Below are 14,567 nucleotides of genomic sequence, written 5' to 3' on the forward strand. Positions count from 1 at the left end.
AGCTGCACAGCCTGGTGTTTGCCACGTGCCCCCTGCCGTAGGGCCGGCTGCCTGCAGTGCCCTCTGCACAGCAGCCCCTGGGCTCTGGCCTCGCTCCCGGCCCCCTAAGCCAGGAGCGCCCCCCAGGAGCCCTGCCCGCCTTCTCGCCAGGCCCACAGGAGCGGCTGTCACCCCAACCCCAGCGCAGGCTTGCTTGGGCCAAGGAGACGCCGAGGGCTGAGCCGGAGGTGGGAAGGGCCCTGGCCCGGAGCCGCCTGCAGGGACCAGGGCAGGACGAGGACCTGGGTCCCGAGGCGAGTGCTCTGCCAGGGGGGCTAGACAGAGCAGCCTGGGCCGGGCCCCTTGCCCCCGGGCCCCCGGAGCCACGTCGCCCCCCCCCGGGCCCCCGGAGCAGCGTCTCCCCCCCCGGGCCCCCGGAGCCGCGTCGCCCCCCCCCGGGCCCCCGGAGCCGCGTCGCCCCCCCCCGGGGACCCCGGAGCAGCGTCGCCCCCCCCCCGGGGACCCCGGAGCAGCGTCGCCCCCCCCCGGGCCCCCGGAGCAGCGTCTCCCCCCCCGGGCCCCCGGAGCCGCGTCGCCCCCCCCCGGGGGACCCCGGAGCAGCGTCGCCCCCCCCCGGGGACCCCCGGAGCCACGTCGCCCCCCCACGGGCCCCCGGAGCAGCCCCCGGAGCAGCCCCCGGAGCAGCGTCGCCCCCCCCCGGGCCCCAGGAGCCACGTCGCCCCCCCCCGGGCCCCCGGAGCAGCCCCCGGAGCAGCGTCGCCCCCCCCGGGGGACCCCGGAGCAGCGTCGCCCCCCCCCGGGGACCCCCGGAGCCACGTCGCCCCCCCCCGGGCCCCCGGAGCAGCCCCCGGAGCAGCCCCCGGAGCAGCGTCGCCCCCCCCCGGGCCCCCGGAGCAGCCCCCGGAGCAGCGTCGCCCCCCCCCGGGCCCCAGGAGCCACGTCGCCCCCCCCCGGGCCCCCGGAGCAGCGTCTCCCCCCCCCCGGGGACCCCGGAGCAGCGTCCCCCCCCCCGGAGCCACGTCGCCCCGCCCCCGGAGCAGCCCCCGGAGCAGCGTCGCCCCCCGGCCATGGGGCTGCGAAGGGGCGGGAGGCAGCCCGATCCGGCCTTGGCCCCTGCGGGGAAGGAAGGGGGACCCCGGGGGCAGCGCCCGGCCTGGGGGCCGCAGCCGGCCCCGACCCTGCCCGTGGGGCTGAGACCCAGAGCTGAGACCCCGGGCCCCGCCCCCAGCCAGGCCCCGCCCCGGGCCCCGCCTCCAGCCAGGCCCCGCCCCTTGCCCCAGGAGCTGAGGCCCCGCCCCCGCGGGCCGCTCCGTCACGGGCTGGGATCCCCCTGCGCCCTTCCCGTCATGCCCCGCGCCGCCGCCACTTTGGCCCCGCCTCCCGCGGGCAGCTCCCGCCGCTCCCAGAGGGCCCCGCGCAGGCCAAGATGGGGGCGGGGCGAGGCGGCTGAGAGCGAGGCCGGGAACCCCCCCCCCCCCCCGCCATGGGGCCGCGCGTCCTGCTCGCGCTCGGCGCCCTGGTCTGGGGCCTCAGGTGAGCGGGGCCCCCCCGCCCCCCTCCCCCGCCAGGGCCCCCCGCCCCCCCTAACCTGCCCCCCTCCCCCGCCAGGGCCCCCCGCCCCCCCTAACCTGCCAGGGCCCCCCCGCCGGCCCCTTCACCTCCCCCCCGTCTGGGGCCCCCCCCAGGGCCCGGCCCCCCCCCGGCCTGCTCCCCCTGCCTGGGGACCCTCCGCCGCCCCCCTGCCCAGCCCCACAGGGAGCCCCCTGCCGCCCTCCCCAGGGCCCGGCCCCCCCCGCCCCACAGGGAGCCCCCTGCCGCCCTCCCCAGTGCTCGCCCCCCCCCTGCCCTGCCCAGCCCCACAGGGAGCCCCCTGCCGCCCTCCCCTGGGCCCGGCCCCCCCCCGGCCTGCCCCCCCTGCCTGGGGACCCTCCGCCGCCCCCCTGGGCCCGGCCCCACAGGGAGCCCCCTGCCGCCCTCCCCTGGGCCCGGCCCCCCCCCGCCCTGCCCAGCCCCACAGGGAGCCCCCTGCCGCCCTCCCCTGGGCCCGGCCCCACAGGGAGCCCCCTGCCGCCCTCCCCTGGGCCCGGCCCCACAGGGACCCCCCTGCCGCCCTCCCCTGGGCCCGGCCCCCCCCCCCGCCCTGCCCAGCCCCACAGGGAGCCCCCTGCCGCCCTCCTCTGGGCCCGCCCCCCCCCCGGCCTGCCCCCCCTGCCTGGGGACCCTCCGCCGCCCCCCTGGGCCCGGCCCCACAGGGAGCCCCCTGCCGCCCTCCCCTGGGCCCGGCCCCACAGGGAGCCCCCTGCCGCCCTCCCCTGGGCCCGGCCCCCCCCCGCCCTGCCCAGCCCCACAGGGAGCCCCCTGCCGCCCTCCCCTGGGCCCGGCCCCACAGGGAGCCCCCTGCCGCCCTCCCCTGGGCCCGGCCCCACAGGGACCCCCCTGCCGCCCTCCCCTGGGCCCGGCCCCACAGGGACCCCCCTGCCGCCCTCCCCTGGGCCCGGCCCCCCCCCGCCCTGCCCAGCCCCACAGGGAGCCCCCTGCCGCCCTCCCCTGGGCCCGGCCCCTCCCCCGGCCTGGGCCACCTGGTTTACTAGGCCAGCCCCTTTCTGATTTCCTTGCAGGCTGGCAGAGGCGACGGTGTCCAGCGAGGCCAAGCGCTCAGGTGGGTGCTGGGGGGTGGAGCCGCCACGGCGTGGCTAGCGGCCCATGGTTGTGGGGCCCGGTTCGTGGAGAGCTGGCGCGTCTGGCCTGCAGGGCTCCTGCTGTCTGCGGGGTCAGGGCAGGAGCACGAAAGCCCCCGCCTGCACTGGGCACTTGAGCCCCCCGGGCTGAGCTGCAGGCTGTGGTGCCATAATGCAAATCCTCAGCTGCCTCCGGTGGGATTTATCCTCCCTGTGGGTCTGAGCATCCCAGCAGCGAGTCCCATTTCAGCGAGGATACACATGCTCCAGACCCGGCTAATTCTCCTGTGTGCGACGGAGATGGTCCTCCAGCAGGGAATGGGGGTGGGTGACTCGTGCTGTGCAGCGAGCTGGGGGCAGCGCCTGGAGCTCCTGGCTCCCCACCCTAAGTATTGGTGTGACGCAGGCTCCTTTGGTGACATCGCAGGGAGGGGGGAGGCTGTTGGCCAGAAAGTGTCAAAGACCCTGTGTCACGGAGTCCCTGGGCGATGCTCTGGAACTGCTCCCCATGAAGCCAGTCAGGACTCTGGGGTAGTCGCCTTTCTGTGAGCAGCCTGTCTTCAGGACACACAGCTCACACAGCTCCCACCTTCCTGGGTCTGACCTCGGAGCATTCAGCCTCCTCTGCCCATCCGTGCGCTTCCCCCCAGTGAGTCCACTCAGGTGGGGCTCCTGGGGAAGCCAGAGGGTCCTGCACCCCAACTCCGCAGTCAGACGGGACTCTCAGCCAGCCAGTAAAACAGAAGGTTTATTAGACGACAGGGACATGGTCTAACACAGAGCTTGCAGGTGCAGAGAACGGGACCCCTCAGCTGGGTCCATTTTGGGGGGCAGTGAGCCAGACGACCACGTCTGCACTTCACTCCATGTCCCAGCCAGCCCCAAACTGAAACTCCCTCCAGCCCCTCCTCCTCTGGGCTTTGTTCCTTTTCCCGGGCCAGGTGGTCACCGGATTCCTTTGTTCTTCAACCCTTTAGCTCTCACCTCGCAGGGGGGAAGGGCCCAGGCCATCAGTTGCCAGGAAACAGGGTGTCGGCCATTCTGTGTCCAGACCCCTGCACACACCTGCCCTCTAGGGCTCTGCAATGATCATACACCCTTACCCCACCACCTAGATACTTAAGAACTGCCTAGGGGAAACTGAGGCACCCCCACACTATTCAGAGGAAACATTAAGAACAGTCCCACTTTGTCACACCCTGTTCTTGAGGGGGGGCGCCCTGGTGCGTGCTCAGCTGGGGAAGAGTCAGTGTCACTCTCGAGCTTGTTAGGCTCAGTGGAAACCTGACTAGTGATGACAGTAAAATCTTTCTTCTGCCTGGGAGTCTGCTGCCCTTCCATCTGCAGCCTGGCTGCTCGGATTGCAGGCCCTGGGCAGCTGGACTGGGCTCTGAACCTTTCTCCCCTCTTTTCTCAGTGAGCCCGCTGGTTGCCACGCCGTGCTGGCAAGTGGAAGACTTTGTCGTTGTTCAGGATTGTGCCCTGTGCACAACCTTCCAAGCAGTAAGTGTGGAGATGAACTGCCCTGCAGCCAGGTAGTGGGGACCGGGGGGGCTCGCTGACAAGTGCTGGTGGTTACACCCTGCTCTGGTCCCTGGCTTGGGGAGCGCTGAGTGGGATGCACCCTGCCTGGGTCAGGCTGAAGGTTCAGAGTGGGGGGGGGGGAGGGGGGACACTAGGTATCATGCCCCGCAGAGCAGAGACCCCTTGGGACCAGTGGGGGGAATGACACATCCCCCCCCCCCCCCCACAGAGTGTGTGAACATGGGTTTCGTTTGATTGCAGAAGACGATGCCCGAGTGCAGCATGACTGGCTTCATCGAGCAAATTAGCTGTGCTGTGTCCAAGAAGGAGGAGTACAAGAGGTGAGCCAAGCCCCGGGACCCTGCGGTTCGTCTCGGGTGCAGCATGGGGCAGCCAGGGCTTGCTGGGACAGAGCCTAGGAAGGCATCTTGGGCTCCTGGGTGTGGCTGCTTCATGCTGTATCCAGGGCACCTGAGCTCAGGGGGGGCAGCCAGGGCAGTGTTGCTGGAGGGCCCCAAGACTGCACCTAGCATGGCTATAATGGGGTCTGCTGCAGCCAGCCTCCCCTGTAATACAGTGGGGCAGCTCCCAGCATCCACTGCCCAAGCCGCTTGGACTGCCCAGGGCAGCGTGTGCTGGGGCCTGCTGCGGTTGCTGCCCGGCCGCGCAGCACTCCTGCCCTTGGCTCGGATCCCAGTCCTGTTGACTCTCTCCTCTCTCTACAGCTGCCGCTCAGTGGTGACAGAAGCGCGCAGCTTCTGGAAGTTTGAGGGGGCCACAATCTGTGTCGCTGTGGCCTTCGCCCTGTTGGTCATGTACCGCCAGAGGGTGCTGGACAGGAAGGCCCTGGAGAAAGTTCGCAAGCAGATCGAGTCCATTTAGTGTCTGTTGACTCCCAGCAGCCCTGGTGCTGTCCACCTCCTCTGTGCCCTGTGTGGGGAACTGGGGCATGGATGCTAATCCCCTTTCCTGCTCCAGGGAGCTGTAGGAGAAGGGGACTGGCATCAGAGACCGAGATCATCTGTGTCCTGGCAGAGAGCACTGCAGTTCAGCCAACTCAGAGCCACACCAAATGCCGCTCTGCTTGCTCCCTGGAGACTCGGCAGCCAGCTGGGTCTCCAGGCACTGGGGATTCCCCTCTGTCCATCTCACCTGCCATGCAGAGGACCAGAGTCCCATCCCTTCTTGGCTCCTTCTTTCCTGCCATCAGAGCACACGAGGAATCCCTTTGTGGCTGGCAGCGCCTGGTGGGATGTGGGGTGTGTGCCCAGCGAGGGCTGCCACCTTGCATCCCTTGGAATTAACACAGCACCCAGCCCTTCTCCTTACGCAGGTTCTGAGACAATAAACCCTGAGCCTGGATGCACGAGCAGCCTCTGAGCCTGCCAGTGCTGGCTGTCCACCCCGGTGCAGGATGGGAGGGAGGGCTGTTAGTTAATACAGGCCCCAGACTGGGGCGGCCAGCAGGGCTTGGGGGACTTGCTGTCCCGTTACTGCTGGAGTGAAGCATGACCCTGCCTGGCTGAGGGGCAGAGCAGCCCTCAAGCAAAGGAGGGGTGCCCTTGGCAGCAGCTCCTCCATTCCCTCAGGGGGATGCGGAGCCCCGGGCAGCTGGCTTGTCTGCTCAGGGAGTCCTGCCAGCCCTCTCCCTGCCCTGTGTGCATCCCTCCCATGACCCCAGAGCAGCAGGCCAGGTGCTGGCACCCACTTCCCTGCTGCTCTGTGCTGATGCCAGGGCTGGTCTCCTGGGCCTCGAAGCTTGTCAAGCTCAGTGCATACAGGCTGATCAGACCAGCCCCATGGCTCTGCTTTTAACGAGTGCCAGGATCGGGGGAGAAGTGGGCACGGTTTCCTCCAGCTGGGTAACGCAGCCGCCTGCAGGGGATGCGGGAGCTGCTCCCCCCAGCTGGCTGTGGGGATCCCTGTGATAGGAAATTGCTGGGCTGGCCCCTGCCCTGGGAGCCATGTTGGGCTGATGCTATTACCCCTGCCAGCACAGCGCCCCCTGCAGGCATAGAAGGAGCTCGGCCAGGCCTCTTGGCACCATTGCGCCCTTTCCCCCTAGGAACACCCAGGTTAGCAGCTTCCTTCATGCCCCCATCACCCCAGTTCTATGGCAGCAAGTCACGGTCAAGCCAGTGTCTCTCCTAGCTGAGGGCCCGGAGCTAACAGGCAGGGCAAAGATTTGCCCCGGGGGCCTGGCTATGCCTCATGAACGTAGGGCTTTGATCCATGACCAGCTCCAGGGGTAAGTCCCAGCACTGACCTCCCACTCCGCCGGCCCATCTCCTGGGAACCAAGGGTCTTGTCACACTGCGCCCTGCTGCTCTAGTGCGGGCCCCAATTGGCAGCTGAGCCAGAGCCTGGGCAGGGGCTGGATGGGGAGGGGATGGAGGAGATGTCTCTGGTACTGGGCGTTAGCTCAGATTGATGCCAGAAGACCAGTGGTCCATGTTCCTGTCCCATCCTGCTGGATGCCCCCTGCGGACAATGATCTGAGCGTGCCAGGGAGCCCACAGCACAGCTGTCACTAATTACCCCCTTCAAAGGCCAGGGAACCATGCCCCCTGCAGGTGGGTTCCCTCCAGCGCAGGCTGGGGCCAGCTCCTCCTAAATGCCCTAGATTAGAGTAGCATTTATTAAAGTGCTGAGTGTCGACTGCTCGCAGCTGCACCTCAGTCCTTGTGAAGGGCGAGGGGGGTGAAAGCTCCCAGCCGTGTTCTCTGGGCTGCCTGGGCTAACAGCAGGGTGTGGGCAGCCCTGCATGGGGACCGACGAGACGAATGAGTGGATGTTTAGCAGCTTCCCAGCAGCCTGCTTGTCCCTGCCCCAGCCTGGGCTGAGGTCTGGAGAGCCATTTAAACATCCCCTCCCATGAGCTGGCCCGTCTCCGGCGTTACCGGCCGGGAAGCGTCCTGGTGCATGGAAGGTGCAGGGGGCCAAACCCTCCCTGGGGCGCCCCAAACATCGGCAGGGAGGGGAGCGTGTGGGTGCTGATGAGCAGGCAGCTGCAGTGCTAATTGGGAGTTGGGAGGCAGGCTTGTCTCCTGGGGCTGCCCGTGAGCTGAGGGATGTTCCGTGTCACTGCTCCGGGTGGGCCTGGCCTCCCACGCGCCCACTCCTGGTGGAGAGCAGCCCAGTGCACTGCTGCACAGCATTCTCCAATCTCCCCCCAGCAGAGCACCCCACAACTGGGGCTGGGCCAGGACCCCCTGACGGAGCAACAGCAGGAGCCCCCCCAGTGCAGTTAGTGTCGCTCACTGGGTGACTGGCCCAGGGAGGTGCCCGGCTAGCCCTGCAGGGCTCCTGCTGCTCCCCATGAAGGGAGAGTTACAGCTCACGGCTCCCTCCTGTTCCGGTCCCTGCAGTGCTGCCCCGGGGCCGAGCCCTGTTCAGTTGCTCTGTCGGTCTGAGGTGACTGACCCTTGGTGCCAGGCTGGTTCCTCTCCCCAGCAACGCCAGGCTCCAGAGCCGGTGCCCTGGGACCCACTGCTGCCATGGGATCTCTGGGGCAGACCCGCACCCAGGCCTGGCAGTTCCCAAAAGCAGGCAGCAGGCTGGCTCGAATCCTCCCTTCCGCTTTCCCTCAAATCTAGTCACGCTGAGGTCCAGCTCGCTGGGGAGGTGTCGCCTGCCTGCTAGAAAGAAGCTGCAGGTGGCCACCCTTGGCTTAGCTCGAACAGTCAGGGTTTATTTTCTTCAAAAGGCTTTTACAAAACTGAATGGAACCAGGAATGTCATTAAAAAAACTTTCAATGCAATGGTTTGGTTTGGCTGTAAGGTCGAGGCCTCTGGCTAAGGGGACAAGCGGTGCGGGAGCCAGGCGGGCAGCGGGGTGTGCTAGGGGGCTGCAGGCAGCAACTGAAAGAAGACAAAACCCGTGGCCCTCGTTTCATCATCTCATGGGTGACGTGCAAGCGGCCGAGCAGTGCCCCTGGGAAGTGGGGGGCTGGAGGAGCAGGAGGCTGGGGTCAGGCACCTGAATCCCTCGTGGGGCTTCAGCCCTGCCAAGTGCTTTAGGGACCGGGGCAAGTAGTAGCCCCCTGGAGCAGTTGGATAAGGGTGCACACGGGCCTAGGTCTTGGCAGGGTTGGGGCCCTGGGCATAGAGCTGGTTCAGCTGCGCTGAGTGCAGGCTGCTCACAGCTGGATTTAGGAGTCTGATCACAGGAGCCCATGTTCCGAAGTGTCCCCCTCTCGAAGTGTCCCCCTCTCGGTGCTGGAGGGGATTTGGAGGCTGGGCCATGGTGGCCGGGAGGGGGGTGGCTCTGCAGGCCGGAGTGCAGCAGGGCCGAGTGATGCCGGGGGGGGCTGTGGCCACGTCTCCGTAGTCCAAAGGGCAGCTGCAGTCTGCTCTGCTGCCAAGGTGGGGGTGTGCCCGGCACCTGGGGCTGCCCTGGAGACCGCAGGAGACCCCAGCTCTGCGGCAGCCTCCTGGGGCAGACGCTGGCCATGCCACTGTCTCTCACCACCCCCTTCCTCCGGGCTCTGCTGAGCAGCGTGGCCACGGCCGGCCGGCTGGCCCCCCGCCCAGGTGGAGCGGAGGCATGTGCAGCGTGACACACGGCGGCATGGGAAGGTGATCTGCGGCTGGGGTCCCTCGCGGGCAGCGGCTACAAGCACTTGAGGAGGAAGGAGTTGCAGGTGGCTCCGCGGGGGCAGTCGCACAGCCTGCCGATGCGGGCCCCCTTCTTCACCGCGCACGCCTGGCCCATGGAGCACTGTGGGGACAAGGGAGGCACAGCTGAAGGGCGGGGCTGTGCCAGCGGGCAGCACTTGGAAACAAGGCTCCGCCTGGCAGGTGCCTTTCGACCCTGTGGTTACAGCCGGGCCCCTGAAATCCCTCTGGGCAGCAGGGTCTCAGGGGGTCAGTATGATCCCCCCTGAGGGGCAGGGGCTGTATGCAGGCCTGCAGCTCGCTGGGGGAGCAAAGGCTGGGCACTGGCTGCCCAAGTGGGGGCTGGGCCCGATCCCAGCGTTGGCACCTCTGGTTAATTGCCAGAAGCAACAGGCTCTGGGTCCCGCTGCTGCCCCAGCCAGATCTGTGCCCATACCGCATCAGCCCCCTCAGTGCGGCCGGGGGTAAGGCTGCGGCGCTGGTGGCATAAGGCTGAGGTGCCGGGGGCTGCCCTGGGAGCTGGGCCCTCTGTGTTAAGAGGAATCCCACCTCCCTGGAGCAGAGAGGGGCACCCTTGCTGCTGAGCCCAGCCCATCCCCAGAGGCCTCGCCCAGCACCGGGCATGGCTGGGTCACTGAAGCCAGGGGAGGAGAGCAGGGGCGTCAGCTGTTTGAGGGCAGCATGAGCTCAGAGCCAAGCCCTTCCAGCTGCACCAAGAACAGCAGCTCCCGGGCGAGCATCAGCCCACGCTGCTGGGAGAGGCAGCCCCCTCGCGGAAGGAGGCACCTCAGGCTGGCGGGCACAGTGGGTGCTGCAGGTTCTGGCCATGGGTCTCGCGTTGCCATGCGAAGGTGCAGAGAAGGGCAAGGAAAATGAGCAGAGAGTGGAATAGCTTCCACAGGAGGAGAGAGTATAAAGCCTGGGGCTGTTCAGGTTGGAAAAGAGCCGACTCGGGGGCGAGGACAGAGGGCTGTGACTCAGGGCTGGTGTAGGGGGAAAGTGGCACGGGAAGTGTCGTTTACCCCTTCACGTAACACGGACCCGGCGTCACCCAGCGAGATGACTCGGCAGCAGCCTTAGAACAAACCTAAGGAGGCTTCTTCTCCACCCAACAGCGCTTGGGGCACTCGTCACCAGGGGTGTTGTGAAGCCCCAAAGTATCACTGGGATCAAAGGAGAATTCATGGGGGCAGGTCCATCAATGGCTGTTTGCCAAGACGGCCAGGGACGCAGCCCCATGCTCTGGGCGTCCCTAAACCTCTGACTGCCAGAAGCTGGGACTGGACGATGGGACGGATCACTCGAGAATCGCCTGTTCTGGTCCTTCCCTGTGAAGCACCTGGCACCGACCCGCCAGCGACAGGACACTGGGCCCGGTGTGCCCCAGTCTGCCCGTGGAAATCAAGGGGGGCAGCAGCTTTGGAATGAGGGGGAAGGCAAAGACGTGACCTTTCCCCATCACTCTAATGGCTCCAAAATGCTCCTGTCTGGCTCAGCTGGGGCAGGGGGAGGGCCCCCACCGCACCCACCCTGTGCCTAGACTGCTAAAACAAACCCTTGGCCTGGAGTGCGGCTGGTCACTGACCGGTCCCCAGGGAGCACAGCAGGGCCGCACAGGGGCCCACCAGCCAGGGAGCTGCCCCGGGCCTGCACCTGGAAGAGGAACGAGCAGCAAGCTCCGCTGGGCAGGCAGAGAAATGGAAACGCAGAACTGCTGGGCACTGGGCTTGCCCAGCTGGGGCGTTCGTTACCCACATGGATCCTTTAGCCATGGAATCAGAACGGGCCGGGGCAGCCCCGGATGGTACCTTGGGGACTTGGTTATATTTCTTCTCCCAGGTGGAAATCCTCTTGCTCTGCAGTTTCTCCAGCACGTCCTGCAGCTCCTCCAGCTGGGTGCCGCGTGGGACAAGGAGAAGGAGGAAGGTGAGTGCAAAGCCCTGCCCCCAGGGCCGGCTGGGGGGAGCTGGCCTGCTGGAAATTGCTGCTTTGCTAAAGGAGCGGGTGTGACAGCTAGTTACCCTGCCCCCTCCCTCTGCCTGATCTGGGCATTGCCGGGAGCTCTGATTCAGGGCTCCCAGCTTCACCCTTTCGTGAAACTGACACAGCCATTTGGGGGGCAGAGAACTGACTGCCCAGTCCCTCTCCCCTCTGTTCTCTTTTGCAGCAGCCGGTCCCACCCAGCTTTTCACATGGGAGCACAGGGACTGGCTGCCAAGCTCGGCCGCCCGGCTGTGACATTGGCCAGCACCAGCTGCTTCAGAGGAAAAAGCAAGAACCCCGTAGTGATGGGGTGACGCTGCCCCCCATTGGGTCTCCTCCTGGCCTCTAAGAGTCTTGTCCTCCCGGGTGTGCATCGGGGCTGCCCTGCCCTTCTCCAGACTCTCTCAGCCTTCGGGGCCGTGAGAGAACCCAGGGTGGCACCAGGAGGCGCGTGTCTGCAAAGACACAGGCAGCCAGGTTTGGGTGAATGCCCTGGTCCGTGGGAGACACTGGGGGCCATGCCCGCGCCAGGCCGGAGACAGGAACTCACCAGTTGTTTCTCTTGCGGCTGGTACGAGTGTTTCAGGGGAAAGTCCTGGGGTAGCCGGGCGTTCACATCTGCCTGCTGGTGGGCCAGGAGAGCCAGGCAGAGCAGGAGCATGGTGGGTCGCTGCATGGCGGGGAATCAGTGGGGAGCTGTGCTCGGCGCTGGGGCAGGACGGGTACCTGCTGCCAATGTGCCTCTCCACGCAGAGTGAGACTGGCCTGGCAAGCAGCGGGCCCAGCCCACGCACTGGGAGGGGGCTGCAGCTTGATAGGCTGAGGGCACACGGCAGGGACTGGTCCTGAGACCATTGAGGGGGCGGGGGTTGCTGCCAAACAGGCTGCAGCTGAGTTAGGATGAATGGAGGAGTCCGGGGGGGGGGTGGGGGCGGCTGGAGCCAGGCGGCCGAGAGGCCGTTAATATTGATGAGAGTTACAGTGTGTTTGACGAAGAAGAGGGGGATTAAATGTAACGAATCCCGTGTCTGCCAGCTCCCGAGGGCTCCCCCCAGCAACCAGCAGCAACATCTCTCTGTCAGTGTCTGTCTGTCCCCGCCACGCCCGTCTATCCAGCTAATCTCGGTGTCTGGGTATCTATCCCCTCAGTGCTCATCCGTCTGTCGGCAGAGCGCTTTGGCTGGGCCCATGTGCGTTCATCTAGCTAATCCCAGCATCTGGCTGGCGTCCCCGGGGTTCTGGCTCTCGGCTCGGCCCTGTCTACCTCTCCATCCTGGTGACAGCTTGAGCTCGGGCCAAATCCCTTCGGCTGGGGCCGGGAGCTCGGCGATTGCTCAGCACCTGAGCAGAGAGGAGGTGTCTGGCTGCCGGGGCTCTCCCTGGACCCGCGCTTTGTCCGTTTGCTGCGGGGCTTGGAGCCAGCATGGGAACAAAGGACCCTTCCCTGCTTGGTTCGGCCCCAGGACAGATAAAATCCCGCCCCAGCTGTGCTTGACTTTGCCAGGTGGGCGTCTGCTGGGCAGCTTTACCCTGGCCCGTGTCAGAATTGGCCTGTGGGCACAGGGCCTGGGCCCCGTTTGCAGCTGTCCAGTGGAACCAGGTGACAAGTTCTTGCTGCAGACTGGGGGGTCCCCGAATGCACCCCGTCGCAAGGTTACACGCTAACCCTTGTGCCTCTGGCAGCTGCTGCCCTCCCATGCCATGAGCAGGGCTGCTGGCATCTGGGTACCTTGGAGCCTCCAGCCCCTGCTAGGCTCTGGGCAGATGCTGAATGTGCTGGGTGCTCCAGAGCTTTAGGCTTTTCCCTCTAAGCCACCGGGGGAGGCTCTTCCCTGAGCCAGGAGCTCGGCAGCTTCCCACCCACTGCCTAAGGAGCTGGGCTGGGGGTCAGGGCACCTGCCCTGCTGGGGATGGACCAGTCCCTGCCCCTCTGCCCTGCTCTGGCTGTGAGCACTTGGGGGCAGGGCCTGGCCTCGCCTGGCACAATGGCCCCAAGCTCAGTCTGCCCCTCGCTCGGGTAATGTAAGCGTGAGAGCATGAGTCCAGTGCTGGGCGGCACCCGAGCTGGGCCCAGGTTGGCACGAGCATCACAGCACCTAGCCAGGACGCCCGGGGTGAATCGGATCCCAACGCCGCAGTTACACCAGGGGGGGATTTAGCCCAGTGATTTTTCCACCAGCCCAGCCAAACCCCACCCCCCTTGTTAAAAAGATCCCTCCCTAACAATTCCCCTCCCTGCTTCCCATCCCCCGGCGCCTGGCGTTCCTTCACCTCACACCCTAGTCCTGCACCCCCAGGCAGCCCGATCCTTGGCCCCTCGGCCACAAACCTGGCACTTCGAGCACCAAGACTGGGCCTGGTCCAGTCCTGTGCCTAGGAGAGCTGAGTCCTCTCCCCAGGCGGGGCCCCTGGGAGCCCCCACCGAGCACCCCCCCTCCCTGCCAGCCCTGGCACCAGGTCTCAGGCCGGTCTCTGCTCCAGAGCACGTGGGGCTGGACCCACCCCCCCAGTCCTGCCCTCACTCACACAGCGGGTGTGGCCTGGCTTCTGGGATGCTGGCGCTGGAGAATCAGGTCTCAGGGGGGCCCCAGCTCAGCTCCCCGCATGGCTCTGAGCAGCCAGTGGGATCCCGTGGCAGGCGGATTCCCACTGGGGGTGGGGGCTTTTAATGCTCTCTGGAGGTTAGCCCGGCTCCTGCCTGGCACCCGCTGCCTCGCCCATCCCCGTGAGCTCACACTGGATTTGTGCCCAGTGCTGTGGGGAGGTAGGGGCCTGCCAGCTCCCCCCACATGCAGCAGGTGGATCTGAGGTGTCATGGGGGGTTGGGAGGCCCTGGGCAGCGCCCGGCATAATGGGTGGCGCAGGGAGGAGAAACCCTGGTCCAGCCCTGCCCCGCCAGCCACGCCTGGTATCGCTGCGCAAATTCTCCCCAGGTGCTAACAGGTGCCTTGCTGCCCACAAGCTGCTAGAACGAGTCACTCTCCAAATTGACCCCCCAAGTACGAGGCGCTGGCCCAAGGGAACCCCCGCTCCCCACACTGGCCCAGCGCCAGCCCCCTCCATGAATCCAAATCAGCAGAGCCCTGAGCCCTGTCCCCCACTTCGCGCGCCATGTGGCAGGTTATGTAAGTGATGGACAAGCAGCGCTAATCCCCCCCGTAATCCTGCCAGTCTGCACTGGGATTAACCACAGCCGGGGGGGCAGCTTCCTGCGGCTCCTCGGCTGCCTGGGCAGGGCTGGCCAGGGGCAGGGGGTGACCCGGCAGCGCCCCGGGGTGGCTGAGGGGGGAGTGGCACCAATGGAGGCTGGAAGCGGGGATTGGGGGCTCACAGCCGGGGATGAGGAGAAAAGGGGTTTGGTGGCCCCCAAGGGAGGAGGGGAGAGGTGGATGAGTCTGTGCGGAAGCCTCAACTAAAAGCCATTAATATTAATCTGCCTCCCGCTGCCGGGGAGGGGCTCCAGAGCTGGGCTAGCAGGGGGCTGTGGGTCGAGATTGAGGGGCACCATCAGAGTGGGGGCTGGGCTAGCAGGGGGCTAGACCCCCCCCCATAGGGCTAGAACTTGGGGGCTCAGCTGGAGCAGACCAATCACAATGGCGCCTGGGAAGATCCAGTGCCACCCCCTTCACCCTCAGCCCCGGCTTCGCAGTTCAGGGGCTTTCGCAGAGTGACCACATGGGGCCACGGCGCTGGGCAGAATTCACCGGGGGTCGGGGGGATTTCTTTGGTCTCTGCAAGAGACGTGAGTCTGTCACCATTACACCC

At 66.7% G+C, this 14,567-nt stretch overlaps 2 protein-coding genes across 2 annotated transcripts; one reads left to right on the plus strand and one right to left on the minus strand.

Annotated features, from left to right (window-relative positions):
- Positions 1-1,374: 1,374 nt before the first annotated feature.
- JTB (jumping translocation breakpoint) lies at positions 1,375-7,963 on the plus strand. Its single transcript, XM_084613309.1, has 5 exons — positions 1,375-1,533; positions 2,619-2,659; positions 4,096-4,181; positions 4,464-4,543; positions 4,928-7,963. Exons 1-5 carry the CDS (start codon positions 1,484-1,486, stop codon positions 5,082-5,084), a joined length of 414 nt encoding a protein of 137 aa, XP_084469435.1. The 5' UTR covers positions 1,375-1,483; the 3' UTR covers positions 5,085-7,963.
- Positions 7,964-8,105: 142 nt separating this feature from the next.
- Positions 8,106-11,609, minus strand: LOC311512213 (cocaine- and amphetamine-regulated transcript protein-like). Its single transcript, XM_084613310.1, has 3 exons — positions 11,353-11,609; positions 10,628-10,711; positions 8,106-8,922 (listed from the first exon to the last, which is right to left on the minus strand). The coding sequence occupies exons 1-3, from the start codon at positions 11,476-11,478 to the stop codon at positions 8,815-8,817; spliced, it is 318 nt and encodes a 105-aa protein (XP_084469436.1). The 5' UTR covers positions 11,479-11,609; the 3' UTR covers positions 8,106-8,814.
- Positions 11,610-14,567: the final 2,958 nt, after the last annotated feature.

This window comes from Lepidochelys olivacea (assembly GCF_965140295.1).
Source record: "Lepidochelys olivacea isolate rLepOli2 genome assembly, chromosome: 24".
In the NCBI taxonomy this organism is placed as follows: Eukaryota; Metazoa; Chordata; order Testudines; family Cheloniidae; genus Lepidochelys; species Lepidochelys olivacea.

Bases quoted from the DNA above. Each gene is read 5' to 3' on its own strand.
- LOC311512213 (XM_084613310.1), bottom strand. From the start codon at position 11,478: ATGCAGCGACCCACCATGCTCCTGCTCTGCCTGGCTCTCCTGGCCCAC. The intron at 10,712-11,352 runs GTGAGTTCCTGT...CGCGGCACCCAG, and splicing joins AGCCGCAAGAGAAACAACTG to CTGGAGGAGCTGCAGGACGT. The intron at 8,923-10,627 runs GTACCATCCGGG...TTGTCCCCACAG, and splicing joins AATATAACCAAGTCCCCAAG to TGCTCCATGGGCCAGGCGTG.
- JTB (XM_084613309.1), top strand. From the start codon at position 1,484: ATGGGGCCGCGCGTCCTGCTCGCGCTCGGCGCCCTGGTCTGGGGCCTC. The intron at 1,534-2,618 runs GTGAGCGGGGCC...ATTTCCTTGCAG, and splicing joins GCCCTGGTCTGGGGCCTCAG to GCTGGCAGAGGCGACGGTGT. The intron at 2,660-4,095 runs GTGGGTGCTGGG...CTCTTTTCTCAG, and splicing joins CAGCGAGGCCAAGCGCTCAG to TGAGCCCGCTGGTTGCCACG.